The following is a 15,589-nucleotide window of genomic DNA, read 5'->3' on the forward strand; positions in this document are numbered from 1 at the left end:
ACAGGCATTTCCCAAAGAGCCATGGCAGCTAGACGTTAGGAAATGGAGCTGTTTGGCTTCCCACCTTACTTGCTCTTCTTTCAACTTGAGAATATATTACGCAGCTGCACCTGTCAGTGTCTTGATACCTGACCATGTTTTGGTCACATTTTTCATGCATCATCAAAAATAATTCAGGAAATCTTCATTTTAGAATTGTATTTCCAATATGTCACTCTGTGTAGTGAAATGTCTTCCCACCAAATGTAATCGCTTAGATTTATTCCTGTGCAGATAAAGAGTTCTGAAAAGCTATTGAGGTTATCTCGATTTTCCTATCTCTTCATATCATACTTAATGCCAGTCACTGTGGATTGAGGTTATACTGTAATTTTATTTCAGCTTAATTCTGGATGACTTTGTTTGACGTCTTAGTTTCTCTAGACAGTACTGTTATTTACCTGCAGTTTTAAAGACTGCAGGTGTCAGGTTGAATATGTTTTTTCATCTGTGTTCTTAAAATTAATCAAGACAAATTTAAGGTGATCTTTTTTTCTTATAAATTTACATATGTCTCTTAACTTGCTGGAAACCCTGGTGGCATAGTGGTGAAGTGCTATGGCTGCTAACCAAAAGATCAGCAGTTCAGATCCACCAGGTGCTCCTTAGAAACCCTATGGGGCAGTTCTACTCTGTCCTTATATGGTCGCTATGCGTTGGAATCGACCCCAAGGCAGTGGTAGTGGGATAACTTGTTAGGAGAGCTTTTTCCCTCTTGTTCTTGAGACTGGAAGAATTTGTTATGTCTTCTCCATCTTCACCTAGTCTTTTAATGTTTTATTATGGAAAACTTCAAAATGTCCACCAAATTGAAGAAAATAGTATAATGGATATTTACGTACCCATCAAATCAGATCCACTGATTTTTCTATCCTTTTTGCCTTCTCTATCTTTGTTGAAGTGTTTTAAAGCAAATTTCGATCTCATTTCATCTTTAGATACTTGATTGTGCACCTCTAAAAAATATGGACATGTCTTTCAGTAAACATAATGCCTTTATAGCTCCAAAAATTCGTAATCACTGCTTAATATTGCTGAATAATCCATCCACTTTCAAATTTCACCAATTGTCTGAAAACATCTTTTGCAGTAGCTTGGTTTTGAAATTGGGTCCAAACAAGGTGTACATGTGGCGTGTGTTTGTCGTGTCTCCTAAATCTCCCATAGTCTGCAGCAGCTTCCCACACGCTTATATTTTCATGTCACTGACTTGTTGAAGAAACTGGCTCAGTCATCATAGCTGGTCCCACGCTCAGAATTTCTCTTTGCTGCCTCATGAAGTCATTCACTTTGATCCACTACCTGCCAGTCTCTCCTATTTCCTATAAACTGGAAGTTGCCTCTAAAATCTTGATTCAGTTCAGATTCACCTTTCTGGCAAGAATACTTGATAAGTGTGCTCTGGTCTTCGTTTTGTTTCACATCAGGAGGTACATGACTTCTGGTCGCTGCCCATCTAGCAATGCTGGGTGCCTCAGTGGTTAGGTGGTGACAGCTGACCCCTGCAGGGCAGAGTTCCCATCAGCTTTTCATGCCTGGTACCATCCACTGACCAGCTCTGCCTGAATGGTGAGTCCCTAATGCTATCCATTTTCCCCACATACATCATTAGCTGGGGTTCTTCTACAAAGGAGAACTTTCCCTCATTAACTAGGGCTATTTGGTTTTTACAATTAGTACAGGAAAAGCAGGATAAATTCTTAATTTTTCCTCTTAAATTTCTGCTTTTCAGAGAAAAGATTTAGTACCCTGATTACTTCCAAAAGTGATTGATTTTCTTTTTTTTTTTTCCTTTTTGAGCACTGCCTTAGAAATACCACAAGTGGATGGCTTCAACAAAGAGAAATTTATTTTCTCATAGTGTGGTAGGTTACAAGTCCAAATTCAAGGGGTAAGCTCCAGGGGATGGCTTTCTGTCTCTGTTAGCTCTGGAGGAAGGTCCTTGTCATCAGTCTTCCCGTGGTCGGGGTGCTTCTCAGGTGCAGGGATCCCGGGTCCAGAGGATGCGCCCTGCTCCTGGCACTGCTTTCTTGGTGGTATGAGGTCCCCAACTCTCTGCTTGCTTCCCTTTCCTTTTATCTCTTGAGAGATAAAAGGTGGTATAGGCCACACCCCAGGGAAACTCCCTTTACCTTGGATCAGGGAGGTGACCTGAGTTAAGAGTGTTGTTACAATCCCACCCTAATCCTTTCAACATAAAATTTATATTCACCAAATGGAGAACAGCCACACATGGCCTAACCAAATTGATAGACACATTTTGGGGGAGACATAATTTAATCCATGACAAGCACTGTTATAAACTCTTCCAAAAAACCAAACCCATTGCCGTCAAATCGATTCTGACTCATAGTGACCCTGTAGCACAGAGTAGAACTGTCCCTTAGAGTTTCCAAGGCTATATAATACAGAAACCCTGGTGGCATAGTGGTTAAGTGCTATGGCTGCTAACCAAAGGTTCAGCAATTTGAATCCACCAGGCGCTCCTTGGAAACTCTATGGGGCAGTTCTACCCTGTCCTGTAGGGTCGCTATGAATTGGAATCGACTTGATGGCACTGGGTTTGGGTTTTTTTTTTAAATCTTTACAGAGCAGAATGCCACATCTTTCTCCTGCAGAGCAGCTGGTGGGTTCAAACCGATGACCTCTCATTTAGCAACCAAGTGCTTAAGCACTGCGCCACCAGGGCTTTTCAATTAACTCTAAGGGTTTTTAAAAATATATATTTAGTATATTTCAGTACATTGCAGTCATTTTATTTAATGTTCAAATTTTTTCACCTTTAGCCAGTAAGAGCCCCTTCATATTGCTACTGTGTTATTTTTACATAATCCCACCAGCCTTTGATGGCTTCCTTGCATTCCATCACGTGCCCTGAGCTCACTTTGTTCCTTCCCTGTCTCAGTCCTGCAATCAGCCATTCCCTTTAGTGAGGAACAGTATTCAGAGACAGCTAGGAAGTATGTGTGTGCATGCATGTATGTAAAGAAAACAAATCATCAGCTTGTGTAGCATTTCTATTTCAGAGTAACATTATAGAATGTTTACTTCATCTTTATACTTGATTCTTTTATCTTAAACTGAAATTTTTGGTTCCTAAAACATTTACATAATTCCTTATTTGCTTTATACTCCAGTATATTTCAGTAGGTTCAAAATAATAATAGCACTATTTCGGTAAGAGTAAGACTACTAAATGGAATTTTAGATTTCTTTGCATCATTCTTTGTCATTAGAACATATTCTACCAAGGACTCTGTTCGCAGTGGTTATTTTCATCAGTTTGATACAGTTAGGTTTGTGCATTTTACTTTGTTATCAATACAGGGGGAATTCTTTTTCTCTTAATTTTTTTGAATATGCAAAACAACTACAAGATTCCACAATAGAGACTGTGTAATAAGTGATATGTCTTACCTCCATCCCTGTCCTGCCACCTGGATTCTCCATCCTCCGTAGGTAGCCATTTTTGTGAGATCTTGATTTCTCCTTCAGATGCTTCCTTTTCTAACTACGAGCACACACGTACATTTGTATTTCCTTCCCTTTCTTACACAGAATTGGTAGTACATCACAGAATACAACTTACTAATACAGGCATACCTCATTTTATTGCCCATCACAGATATCGCATTTTTTTTTACAAACTGAAAGTTTATGACAATGCTGCATTGAGCAAGTTCACTGGTGACATATTTCCAATGGCATGTCGTACTTCCTGTTTCTGTGTCACATTTTGGTAATTCACACAATATTTCACACTTTTTCATCGTTATTATATCTGTCATGTTGACCTGTGATTATTGATCTTTGATGTTACTATTGTAATTGTTTTGGAAGGCTGCTAACCGCACCCACATAAGATGGGGAACTTAATCAGCAAACTTTGTGTGTGTTCTGACTGCTCCGCCAACCAGCTATTCTCTCTCTCTCCCTCTCCTCAGGCCTCCCTATTCCCTGAGACCATTCAGTATTGAAAGTAGGCCCGTGAATAACCCTACATTGGCCTCTTAAATGCTCAAGTGAAAGAGAGTCACACGTCTCTCAGTTTAACTCAAAAGCTAGAAATGATTAAGCTTAGTGAAGAAGGCATGTTGAAAGCTGAGATAGGCCAAAAGCTAGGTCTCTTATGCCAAACAGCCAAGTTGTGAATGCAAAGGAAAAGTTCTTGAAGGAAATTAAAAGAAGCCCTGGTGTCGTAGTGGTTAATAGCTCAGCTGCTAACCAGAAAGTCAGAAGTTCGAATCCACCAGCCACTTCTTGGAAACCCTATGGGGCAGTTCCACTCTGTCATACGGGGTCACTGTGAATCGGAATTGACAGCAAAAAGATGATGACTCTCTGAAGGCTCAGATGATGGTTAGCATTTTTTAGCAATAAAGTATTTTTTTAATTAAGGTATGTACTTTTTTTTTAAGACAATGTTATTGCATACCTAATAGACTGCAGTATAGTGTAAATGTAACTTTTTATGCACTGAGAAACCAAAAAATTCATGTGACTTGCTTTATTGCAATATTTGCTTTATTGTAGTGGCCTGGAACCAAACCCACAGTGTCTCCTAGGTATGCCTGTATATCCTGGAAATTATTCCACATTAGCAATTTCCTCATTTTTTCCAGCTGCATGGTATTCCATTGCATTGGTGTATCGTTGTTAATTAAATAAGTTCCCTAATGGTTGACTTTAGGGTTGTTTTCAAACTTAAGCTATTAATATAGAGTGAATAGCCTTGCTCACATGTCATTTCAGGTATTTGCCTGAAATGTGTGTGTCTGGGATTGATGTATAGAAGTAGGAAGGACAGATGCATATGTAATTTTGCTATTACCAACCCCCCTTTCACGGGGATTGTACCATTTTGCCTTCCAACCTTTGATGTATGAGAATGCCTGTTTCCCCACATCCTTGCCACAGAGTATGTTGCCAAACTTTTAGATTTTTGTAATCTGATAGAAAAGAAATGTTATCACAGTTTTGATTTGCATTTCTTTTATTATGTGTGAGGTTGAATATCATTTCATATTTTTAAGGACCTGTATCACAGGTCCCAAAGTCCACCCCCAGGTTTGATGATTTGCTAGGAGGATTTACAGGACACAGCTCATAGTTGTGCTCATGGCTCTTAGTTATTACAGTGCAAGGATTCTAAGTGCACACAGCAAGAGCAAAAGGCACATGGGGTGAAGTCCAGGGGAAAACGAGGCAGAAGCTTCCAAAGCCCTTTCCCGGTGGAGTCACACTGAATACTCTTAATTCCCCCCAGCAGTGAGTCGTCACAGGTATGAAATGTTGCCAACCAGGGAACTTTATTACAGACTCAATGCCCAGGGTTTTTATTGGGGTCGGGCACATAGTCAGCCTCCGCCTGACACGTACCAAAATTTTAGACTTCCGGAGTGAAGAGTTTAGCATAAACCACGTAGTTTGTACAGTTTAGGCCCAGTGAGCTACTCTTACCGGCTAATGGTGGGATGGTTCTGAAATAGGAGTTCCCAGCTGCCAGCCAGGGCCATCTGTGTAAGGAGGACTTTTCAGAGGATAGCAGTCAGGCCTGCTGTGTCAACTCTTCTGCACAGGATTATTTTCATTTCTTCTTGAACTATCCATCCATACAGTTGGCCCATTTTTCTATTAGGCATGTGGTCTTTTTCTTCTTGATGGCTCTTTTTATGTTAGGGATTAGGCCTATGTGATATAAGTTGCAAATATTTTTTTTCGGTTTGTCTTTTGGCTTTGCTTATGGTATTTGTTGTTCATTTGTGTAGGTGTATATGTGTTTTAAATTATGGGTGGTATTGCAGATATCATTAATTTGAGTCATAGCTTTTCCCGCTGCAAGGTTATGCCGGAACACTCCTGTCTAGAGATTATATGTTTTAATTTTTTACATTTAGATACCTAATTCATTTGGAATTTATCCTGGCATATAATGTGAAATACAGAACCTACTTTTTTTTTCCAAATGGCTAATCAGTTTGTGCTAACATCAGCTATTTTTTAAAAATCCATCTTCTCCTTATTGATTTAAGGAGTCACCTTTATCAGACATGTACTAAATTTCTGTGTGCTTTTGAGTCTATTTCTAGACTTCCTTTATTTGTTCTGTTGGTCTGTTTGTCTGTCTGTGCACCAGTATCACACTTTTAATTATAGAGACTTTATAAGATGTTATCATCTCTATTAGGGCTAAGCTCACCCTACCACATACTGTATTACTCTTATTTTCAGAGTTTTTCTGGTTCTTCCTGCTTATTCATTTTTCTCATTGATCTTTATAATTAACATATCTAGCACTAGAAAAAAATCTGTTGATATTTTAATTGTGGTTACATTGAATTTATAAATTAAGGTAGTAAGAGTTGATATCTTTATTATGTTGAGTCTTTCTATCCAATAATATGTAGTATGTCTTTCCATACGTTTAGTCCACTTTTGTGTCTTTCAGGAGTATGTTCACATTTTCTCATACAGGATTTGCACATTTCTTGTTACATTTATGCCTATTTAAAAACTATAAATCCCTCCACTCAATTTTGAGAAACAATCCTTAATGTTTACATGATAGATTTGATGTTGAAACCCGGCATGTGTTTATTGGTGACCACTCAGGCCAAGTTACAATCCTCAAACTGGAGCAAGAAAACTGCACCCTGGTCACAACGTTCAGAGGCCATACAGGTAGGATTGAAAGCCAAACCATCATGTGCTGATATTACAGTGAGATATTGCCTGCTGCATATTCTCGTATTCAGATGATATGTTTTGAAAGTGGGAAAGTACAGTCTGTGCTTGTGTAAAGATATACATGATACACATACCTGATTTCAGAATAGCTCAGTAAGATATAATGTCAAAAACGTTGCTACATCAATCCAAACAAAAGAGAAGCCAATCTGTTTTGAACATGTTTGTAACTTGATTCTTTGTCATATTGTACCAGAGAAAACCATTGTTGGCATACATTAATAAGACATTGTTTGAGACTCTGTGGCAACTGCTCAGACCCCATAGGCTGAAGGGACAGCTGCCTCCATCTGTCCTTGCCATTCTTGGAGTGAGAAGATGCTGTGGAAGACACACTCCCACTTACAAAACAAAATGAAATGAAAAATATATTCATCATGGGTAGCTGTGCTACTTAAAAAGGTGCAAGTTCCTTTGTAATTTTCCTTCCTTTTGGGTTTTGTTTTGTTTTGTTTTTTCTGGTTTAAAACCCAAGGTCCCCTTTATGTTACCTATCTGCTCAGTGTCATTTAAGCAAGGTGATATGAGCTATTCATGCTTCGCCTTGACAGAACTTGAAAAGATGATGATTATTCATCTTTTAGTAGCATTTTTAAGATGTGGCGTTGACTGCAGAAAATAGTGACCCTGAAAAACTATTAACAAAGTATATTTTAGAACAGCTTTACGTGTCTTCTGAAAACTACCAATGCGTGATTTAGTATAAAACAATGTTATTACTGAACTTGGATTTGGTATACGAGCAAAAGTAGGGGATACCAAAAAACCAAAACCAAACCCACTGCTGTCAAGTCGAGTAGGGAATAGAGGGTCGTAGAGATGATAAAGCATTTTCTAAAGAGGAGAAAAAGGAATGTTGGAATGACAAGCATGCAGTAAGGAGAAAACTGAATCCGGGGAACAAAGATTCATAATAAAAACCAAAACCAAGCCCACTGCCGTTGAGTCGATTCCAACTCATAGTGACCCTATAGGACAGAGTAGAACTGCACCATAGAGTTTCCAAGGAGCACCCGGTGGATTCGAACTGCCAACCTCTTGGTTAGCAGCCATAATAAAAAAATGCACCATAGAGTTTCTAAGGAGCGCCCGGTGGATTTGAACTGCCAACCTCTTGATTAGCAGCCATAATAGACATCTTAATTATCTGTGTTTTGGGGAGGAAGAGCACATAGAACCATTCCCTGTGGATAGGATCCAGGCCTTTCCTGATTGGATTTCTCCTTTCATCCACCTACACGGTAGCCAGCTGCAGGCCTGGTAGCTACCCAGAACTGTCCCACCCCAGAAATTTTAAACTTATATGTTCCACTTGCTGATTTCAGTCTAATCTTCCATCTCCTCAGAGCTTTCCTCTGATTCGCTTGCTCTTTCACCTCGGTTTCCCCCACTGTCTTAGCACCTCATCTTCTCTTCCTTCCCTGCGGCACCTGGTCTGTCACTTCAGCCGCATCCTCCCCATAGTCTCAATTCCGCACCCCCTTGTTCTTCCTTCTTGGAAGACCTTATCTACAATGCAGGCTCACTGCCTTGGTGCACTCAGCTGCCAGGTTGGTAGCAAGTCACACCAATACCATGATTTCCATGGCCAATTCATGATTTCCAGCCTTGGCGCGTGGAGTTGCCTAGTTATCCCTCTGCAGAATCCCTCTGCCTGTCCTCAGTACACCCCTCTTCCCTTGCCCGGCTCTTTCAGACCTTCCCACTCTCCCCACACCTCCTTCCCAGAAAAATAGAGGCTATCAGATAGAAACTCCTTTGTTTTCTTTTTTTAGTTTCTTCCCCACCCACATTCCCTCCCCAACAAACAAGCTCTCCCTCTCCCCTGCCTACCTTTGGCCCCAGGCTACTTCTCCCTGAGATGTCTACACAGGAAGTTATTTTCTCCGTCCCTCTCTGTACTAACCCACTCCTCTCAGTGTACTAACCTGCTCAAGTTGCCCGCCTCTCTGTTACCAAATAAACAGAGCGTCCTCTCAATCCTGCACCCTGTTGTAGCAATTTCCATCTCACTCTCTTAACAGCAATGCTTCTTAAAAGCGTATTTTCCCAGCTGCTTCAAATTCTTCACCTTCCATTTGCTTTCCCTGCAGTTTGGCTGGTGTCTTATCACTCCACATAAACTGCTCTCCCCAATGGCCTGCTGGTCATTAAGTCCTTTTCTTAATTAACTTTTCAGCAGCATTTTACCTTGCGGCCATTCCTACATGCTGTAACTGCCTCCTCTGGCTTTGGTGACCCATTCTCCCAGCTTTCCTCCTCCTTCTCAGTCTCTGTCTCCTTTGTGGGTGGTGGCATCCCAGGGTCTCCCTGGGCCCTCTCCTCTTTTCACTCTGTGCTCTCCTTGGTTGATCTCAGCCACTGCTCTCAGTCACAGAAGTAAAAGGCTCAGTCATTGTCCTCAAATTCTTCACAACCTGTTTAGAGAGACAAAAGCCAGGCAGTGGTTACAGTGCATGGTAGCAAGGGCACACGCCCAGCTGAAAGGAGGTGGGAGGGGTCAGAGAAGGCCACCCTGGGGGGAGATGTCACTTCAGCTACGGTCTTCAGTGATGAATAAGTGTTGAGTTCATGAAAAAGAGGTAAGAGGAGTAATTCAGGCAGAAAACACCCCCATGGTCCAAGGCGTGCGGAAACTGCTAGTATGTAGCTCTGTTTGGCTGGGTCCTTGGGTACAAGGCAGGGAGGCAACCAGAAAGGAAGCGAGAGTCAGTTCAGATCACTGAGGATTTTCTCAGGTATTGTCCTGCAATCAGTGAGAAACCATTAAAGACTTTCAAGCAGAGAAATTAATATAATCAGATTTTAAAAGTTTGTTGTGGCAGTAGAGTGTAATTGGAAAGTGAGGAAACCATGTCCCTTGAAATGTGACAGTGGCAATGGGAAAATGAGGAGTGGATGGACCCAGGCATTTAGGAAGCAATCTCAACAGGCTTGATGAGGGAGCAGGTGGCTCACAGATTCGGTTTAGGCAGAGGTGGGTTTCGGCCTGATGTTTTGACTCTTCACCATTATGTTTTGACTCTTCACTATTATGGTGGCTGATTGGTAGGGAGTCCTCTCAGTTCTGTATTGTTACCTCCAGGTCAGAAAAGGGGGAAGGGGCTGCTTCCAACCATGGTGTTGTGAGCCAGATGTGGCCCCAGGGTCTCACATTTTCATGCTTGTCCTAAAATTGAATGTTAGCTTGGTATTATGTCTTATCTTTCTCAGAAGAGTTGCAAGCATTTTCATTTGACTTTATCTTGAAATATCTGAGGAAGACAGGACCGCCGTGGCCCAGGAAGGTCACTAACTAACATGAAGGCAAACTTAGCAGGTCAGACGTTTAACTTGTTATTCTTCCTCAAGCGGGTGGTAGTATCTGTGTGTTGCTAATCAGGCTACAGCACAGCTCACTTGTTTAAAGCTAGAGCAAGGACATCTAAGAGGACATGGGGTTTCAAAGATATTGTCTGGTTCCTCCTATGTCGTAGGCCCATTCTGGGCACTGGCATATCCTAAACTTATCCAGACACTATTTGGGGATTTGGAGGTTTTCGTAAGGATTAGCTTAACCTCCTCTACCCCCTATCTCCCATCAAAGACCTGAAAGTAAACTCAGATCCTTTAAAGTGTGAACTTGGAGTCCCATCACTCCAGGTCCAAACTGGAAGCAGACAAGCATCTGATATGGGTAGAGAGTCATGTAACTGTTCACCCATCACTCCATTTGTTGCTCTCTGATGGAGGAGAGATGGTCATGTAAGAAATGTGGGTTAGTGATGGCATCAGCCTCACATTCCTGCCCAAAGGCCAAAACATTAGGAAACTAGTTTTATGTTCTTACGCTCCCTCTGCTGGTTTTATTTCTGGAGCTAAATGCCAAGTGTCATAGTTCTCTGCTGTTTCTACAGAAATTAGAATGCATTTCTACCAAAAAGGCATATACTGACTTGAACAAAAGGGAAGAAAATCAGATTTTGACCACTGGAAGGAAATTTCTATTAATTTCAATAAAATATTTTTTCTCTCCGAAGAAAATTTTTATTAGCATGAACATATTGGAGATGGGAGGGCCTGAATATAAACCTGCCAAAGCATACTAATAAATGAAAAATTAAATACAGACATGTTCATTAGCTGCCGGGAGAATTATTATGAAAGGAACAAGATAACTAACAAAAATAGTTAAACAAGGAAAGGTGTAGTTCAGTGCAAATACACAATAATTAAATTGAAAACTTGCATTGTTGTTTATGATGGAGGCTTCAACAAAGACTCCATTTCTATAAAGTGCAGGTGGATAGATGCAGATTTTCATCAAGTGTTAGTCAAGTCCTCAGCTGTATGTATGTGATGGGTGCAGAGATACATAGGTGAATAAAACAAAGCATTAAACCCATCGTTACAAAGGATTAATCAGAACACTGTGAGTGTACCAAGTGCTGTGACCCGTGAGGCAGAGCCTAGTCCGCTGTGGGAGCAGGCAACAGGAGGGCCTCTCTCTGTCCAGAGAGGTAGAGGGAGGCTCCCAAGGAAGTCACTGGTGGTGCACATGGTTAATGTGCTCGGCTGCTAACTGAGAGACTGACTGCTGGAGTCCACCCAGAAGGGCTCTAGGAGAAAGTCCCAGTGTCTTCTTGTTAAAAATCAGCCATTGAAAACCCTTTGGAGCACAGTTTTACTCTGATAGGGTTGCCATGAGTCACCATCAACTCAACAGCAACTGATTTTTCCAAAGGACCAAAAACCAACCAAACCCAGTGCCGTCGAGTCGATTCCAACTCATAGCTACCCTATAGGACAGAGTAGAACTGCCCCACAGAGTTTTCAAGGAGCGCCTGGCGGATTTGAACTACCGACCCTTGGATTAGCAGCTGTAGCACTTAACCACTATGCCACCAAGGTTTCCTTTCCAAAGGAAGCGATGTTTAAATAATATCTTAAGGAGAAACAGCTGTTATCCAGGTTGTAGGAGCTTCCCAGGCCAAGGGCAGCAGGTATGAAACCTGGAATGGGGAAGTGTGAGCAACTGAGCAAAGTGAAATGGCACATGTGGTGAGTTGGTGGGGAGGGTACAGGTTGGCCTTACAGTCAATGTTAAGAACTTGAGACATTGTGCTCAGGCAGTGGGAAGCCAGTGAAGAAGTTTAAGCAGGGTACGGTCATGGTTTGCATGTTAACGAATCGCTGTGGCAGCAGTGGGTGGGGACAGGAATGGGTACGACAGACCATTTAGGAGGCTACAGCTGAGACCCTGGAAAAGGTGATGCCTGTTGGGATGGGGCAGCAGCAGGGAGTGTGGAGAGGAGGGATCTAAGGTTTATTTAGGAGACGGGAGCCAGTAGCACTTGGCTGTTGATCGAGGTAGGGTGGCTCCCAGGTGTCTTAAGCATTTGGGTTTTACCCTGAATGGGACGAGAAGCCATAGGAGAGATTTCAGTGAAGGATGTTGTAATCCGCTTTGTGTTTTCCAGCGACCATGTTGGCTGCAGGACAATAGGAGCAGCAGTGGAAGCAGGGGAACCTGCTAGGAGATTATAATAGTCTCAGGCTTGTTTTTAGTTTGGTTTTTTACTTTTCATTTTAAAATATTTCAGATTTAAAAAATTTTTTAAACCAGTAGAGTCTTTTATGTCCTTTACCTGGATCCCACAAATGTTAACATCTTTCAAAATTATGGTACAAATATCAAAATCAGGAAATTAGCATGGATACAGTACTAGTATCTAGCCTATAGACCTTATTCACGTTTCACCAGTTACCTCACTTATGTCTTTTTTCTGGCTTAGACGCCAACCCAGAATCACACGTTGCATTTGAGTGTCAAGGCTCCTCAGTTTCCTTAATCTGGAACAGTTCTTCAGTGTTTCATGACCTTGACGCTTTTGAATACTAGCCAGAATGTCCCTCCACTTGAGTTTGTTTGACGTTTCCCCATGGTTAAGTTCAGGTTTATATGCCTTTGGTAAGAATCCCACGAAAGCGACATTCTGGCACGCCCTCCTTAGTGCATCCTACGACAGGGTGCTGAGGAGTGGTTTGTCCTGTCACTGATGATGTTAACTTTGTTCACTTGGCTAAAGTGATGGCCTCCAGGTTTCTCCACTTGGGTTACCCTTTATAATTAAATATTTATGGGGGAAATACTTTGAAACTATGTAAATATCCTGTATCTCCTTTCTGCCCTAATCATTTTAGCATCCATGATTATTCTTACCAGAAACAATTATGACTGTGGTGTTCGCCAAATTGTGATTTTCTATTATCATTATCCCTGATACCTTTATTGGCTGGGATTCTACTATAAGGAAGAACGTTTACTTCTCGCCCATTTGTTCATTTAGTTGTTTATTCAGTATGGACCTATGGGTTCTTATTCCTACACGTGAGGATTCATTACTATCATTATTTATTTTGTTGCTGAAATTGTCTCAGACTTGACCATTGGGAACCCTTCATAGTTTTCCCCAGAGTTCTCTCCAGTTCTGTTTATATATCAGCCATCAGTATCAACAGTACAAACTAGTAACTTTTTTCTTGTCTGAGATTTATGAAGCTGTTAGTGACTCTCACCTTCTTCTTAGACTAGTCTCTGTAATATTCTAGTAAACCTACAGTGTTGTAATAATTAAGGTAGTGCTAACTGCCCTAACAAATAATCCCCAACATCTCAGGAACAGCCCAGTGCGGGTGTTCTCAATTTGCACCTTTTTTCTTCCATGTGGTGATTCAGGAGCCCAGGCTCCTTCCAGAATGTGGTTTCTCATTCCCTGGGGTCTTGGAGTTCTCTTGGAGGAAGTGTAAAGAGAAAGTGGAAAAGAGCTGTCTTCTCTTACCTGCCTTGGCCCAGAAGGAATGCATGTCACTCCACTTACGTTCTCTGTTCTGTTGCTCATTGAGAATTGATCACAGGCCCCTTCCGTACAAGAGGGGTGATACTCAGGCAGCAGTTGCCCAAGGAGTGCTCTGTATATTGAGGGCGAATATGAATCCAGGTGGGCAGGTAGCTAACTCTGCCACAGGGGTTAACAGAGTTAGCCCTTGGGTGCTGTGTGGGAATAAGTAACATGTTTTGCACCATGGAACACAAGTCCTGAAATATTGCATTCTGAAATACTGAAGGGTATTTGGGAAACATTGTAACCTTGGAGTTCAGTAGCAGGGAGAGAGGGTGAGTTGTACAGAAGAAGATACTTGGCTTCAGCGGGCTGGATATGCATAGCAGAGAAGTTCCAAATAACAAAATTTGTGGAGAAAAAACAATATTTTTATATTTTCACTCAGCTGTTGATTCATTCATTCAGCAGACAGTATTGTCTGTGCACCAGGCACCCTGCTTGGCTGCTGGTGGTGGGTGGTGGAGGGGTCAGGGAGGAAGAGGTGGGAGTGGCAGGGATGGTTAGCCACCTGCACACTGGGACAAATGGTGCCCATCTTCACGTACTAGGAATGTGTACAGGCAGAACGCTTGCGGGCGTAGGAAGAAGCTATCAAGCGTTATCCAGAACAGTGGGATTTTTTTCTTTGTGATCTTAAAAAGGAAATCTGAGACAATTCTATGTGGGAAGCTTTCCTAAAAGCTTTTAAGGTACAGTACTTTATTAGAACAAATTGGTAATCTGGATAAAAAATGTCAAATTCCAACAAATAAGAGGCTATTTTATGTTCTTTGCAGAATAAAATATTTTTCAGTAATGTAAAAAATGAGTACTTCTGACATTCTGAAGTATTTGTAAACTTGGCGATGATGTTACATGGGAAAAGTTATGACTGTTTTCAGTACACAAGGAGTTTCATTTATAAGGGCCCTACCACAGAGGAAAACCTGTGGTAATACTCTATAGTTGTATCACAGGAGTAACACTGCTAGCCAGCATCAGCGCTGCACGTGAGTTTACAGAGGCCCTGGGTAACCACCTCACTGCTCACCGCGGTCCTAAGAGGTAGGTGACGGCTAGCTAGGCTCATATTATTACTAGTGAAAGTAGTAATGTTACCATCATCCCCATTTTATAGTCCAGAAAACTGATTAAGGATGTAAGTGATTTGCTCAGAGTCTATAAACTTAAATTCCCAAAGAGAAAAAAATGAATTTTAAATTCTGATATTGTAGTCTAATTATATCTGATGTTTAAGAATAAAAAATCTAATTGAGCTTTTTAAATCTGTTTACTTCCCATCCATTACTGTCAGGGTGAGAGGTGGCAGCAGTTTAGAAAACATAGTTAATATTCTGAACAGGGCAGTATTTTCCATTCTTCTTAAAATTATGACTGTTGTTTGCAGGTCACTTAATTGCCTTTTTTTCTTTCCCATTGGTCTTTATAGTAATTGATTTTATGGTACATTAAATTTGGGGGAAAAATGGTTAAAGGGTCAGATTTTTATCCTTGGTATCAATTCTTTTCTCTTAGAATTCATTCATTCATTTGTTCTTTGAACAAAAATTTATTGTATGCCAGGAACTGCCCTAGATCCTAAAGGCTTTGTACTCACATTTATTTCGTGAATAACATTGTTGCTTACTGTCCTCTTAGGTGGGGTGACTGCTCTCTGTTGGGACCCGGTCCAGCGAATGCTCTTCTCAGGCAGTTCAGATCACTCTGTCATCATGTGGGACATCGGTGGGAGAAAAGGGACAGCCATCGAGCTCCAAGGACACAAGTAAGGCTGCTGGTACTTTTTTAAAGAATTCCTGGGAAGGCATCCCAGCTGACAGAGCAGAGGCATGCCGTCCAGCCCCTGTGGCCAGGTCTTAGCAAGGGAAGGAACGTGGCAGGGCGCAAATACTGGCCACTTTGGTTTCCATCTGGGCGTG

At 41.4% G+C, this 15,589-nt stretch overlaps 1 protein-coding gene and 1 long non-coding RNA gene across 12 annotated transcripts in view; one reads left to right on the forward strand and one right to left on the reverse strand.

Annotated features, from left to right (window-relative positions):
• The window catches only part of WDFY2 (WD repeat and FYVE domain containing 2), a 297,542-nt gene that overhangs the window by 249,903 nt on the left and 32,050 nt on the right, over positions 1 to 15,589 (forward strand). For all 11 annotated transcript variants that reach the window (XR_010318214.1, XR_002786422.2, XR_010318215.1 and 8 more), the window contains exons 6-7: positions 6,608 to 6,720; positions 15,309 to 15,435. Coding sequence is in view for 3 of the 11 variants with exons in the window: in XM_003412629.4 (XP_003412677.1) it covers positions 6,608 to 6,720; positions 15,309 to 15,435 (240 nt within the window). In the remaining 8 variants the exon portion in view is untranslated. The remainder of the gene's footprint in view (positions 1 to 6,607; positions 6,721 to 15,308; positions 15,436 to 15,589) is intronic.
• LOC135227992 (uncharacterized) overlaps positions 1 to 15,589 on the reverse strand; it is a 37,553-nt gene that overhangs the window by 7,855 nt on the left and 14,109 nt on the right. Inside the window, exon 3 of the long non-coding RNA XR_010318221.1 lies at positions 8,977 to 9,203. This is a non-coding gene — a long non-coding RNA (uncharacterized LOC135227992). The remainder of the gene's footprint in view (positions 1 to 8,976; positions 9,204 to 15,589) is intronic.

This window comes from Loxodonta africana, chromosome 17 (genome assembly GCF_030014295.1).
Source record: "Loxodonta africana isolate mLoxAfr1 chromosome 17, mLoxAfr1.hap2, whole genome shotgun sequence".
Lineage (NCBI taxonomy): Eukaryota > Metazoa > Chordata > Mammalia > Proboscidea > Elephantidae > Loxodonta > Loxodonta africana.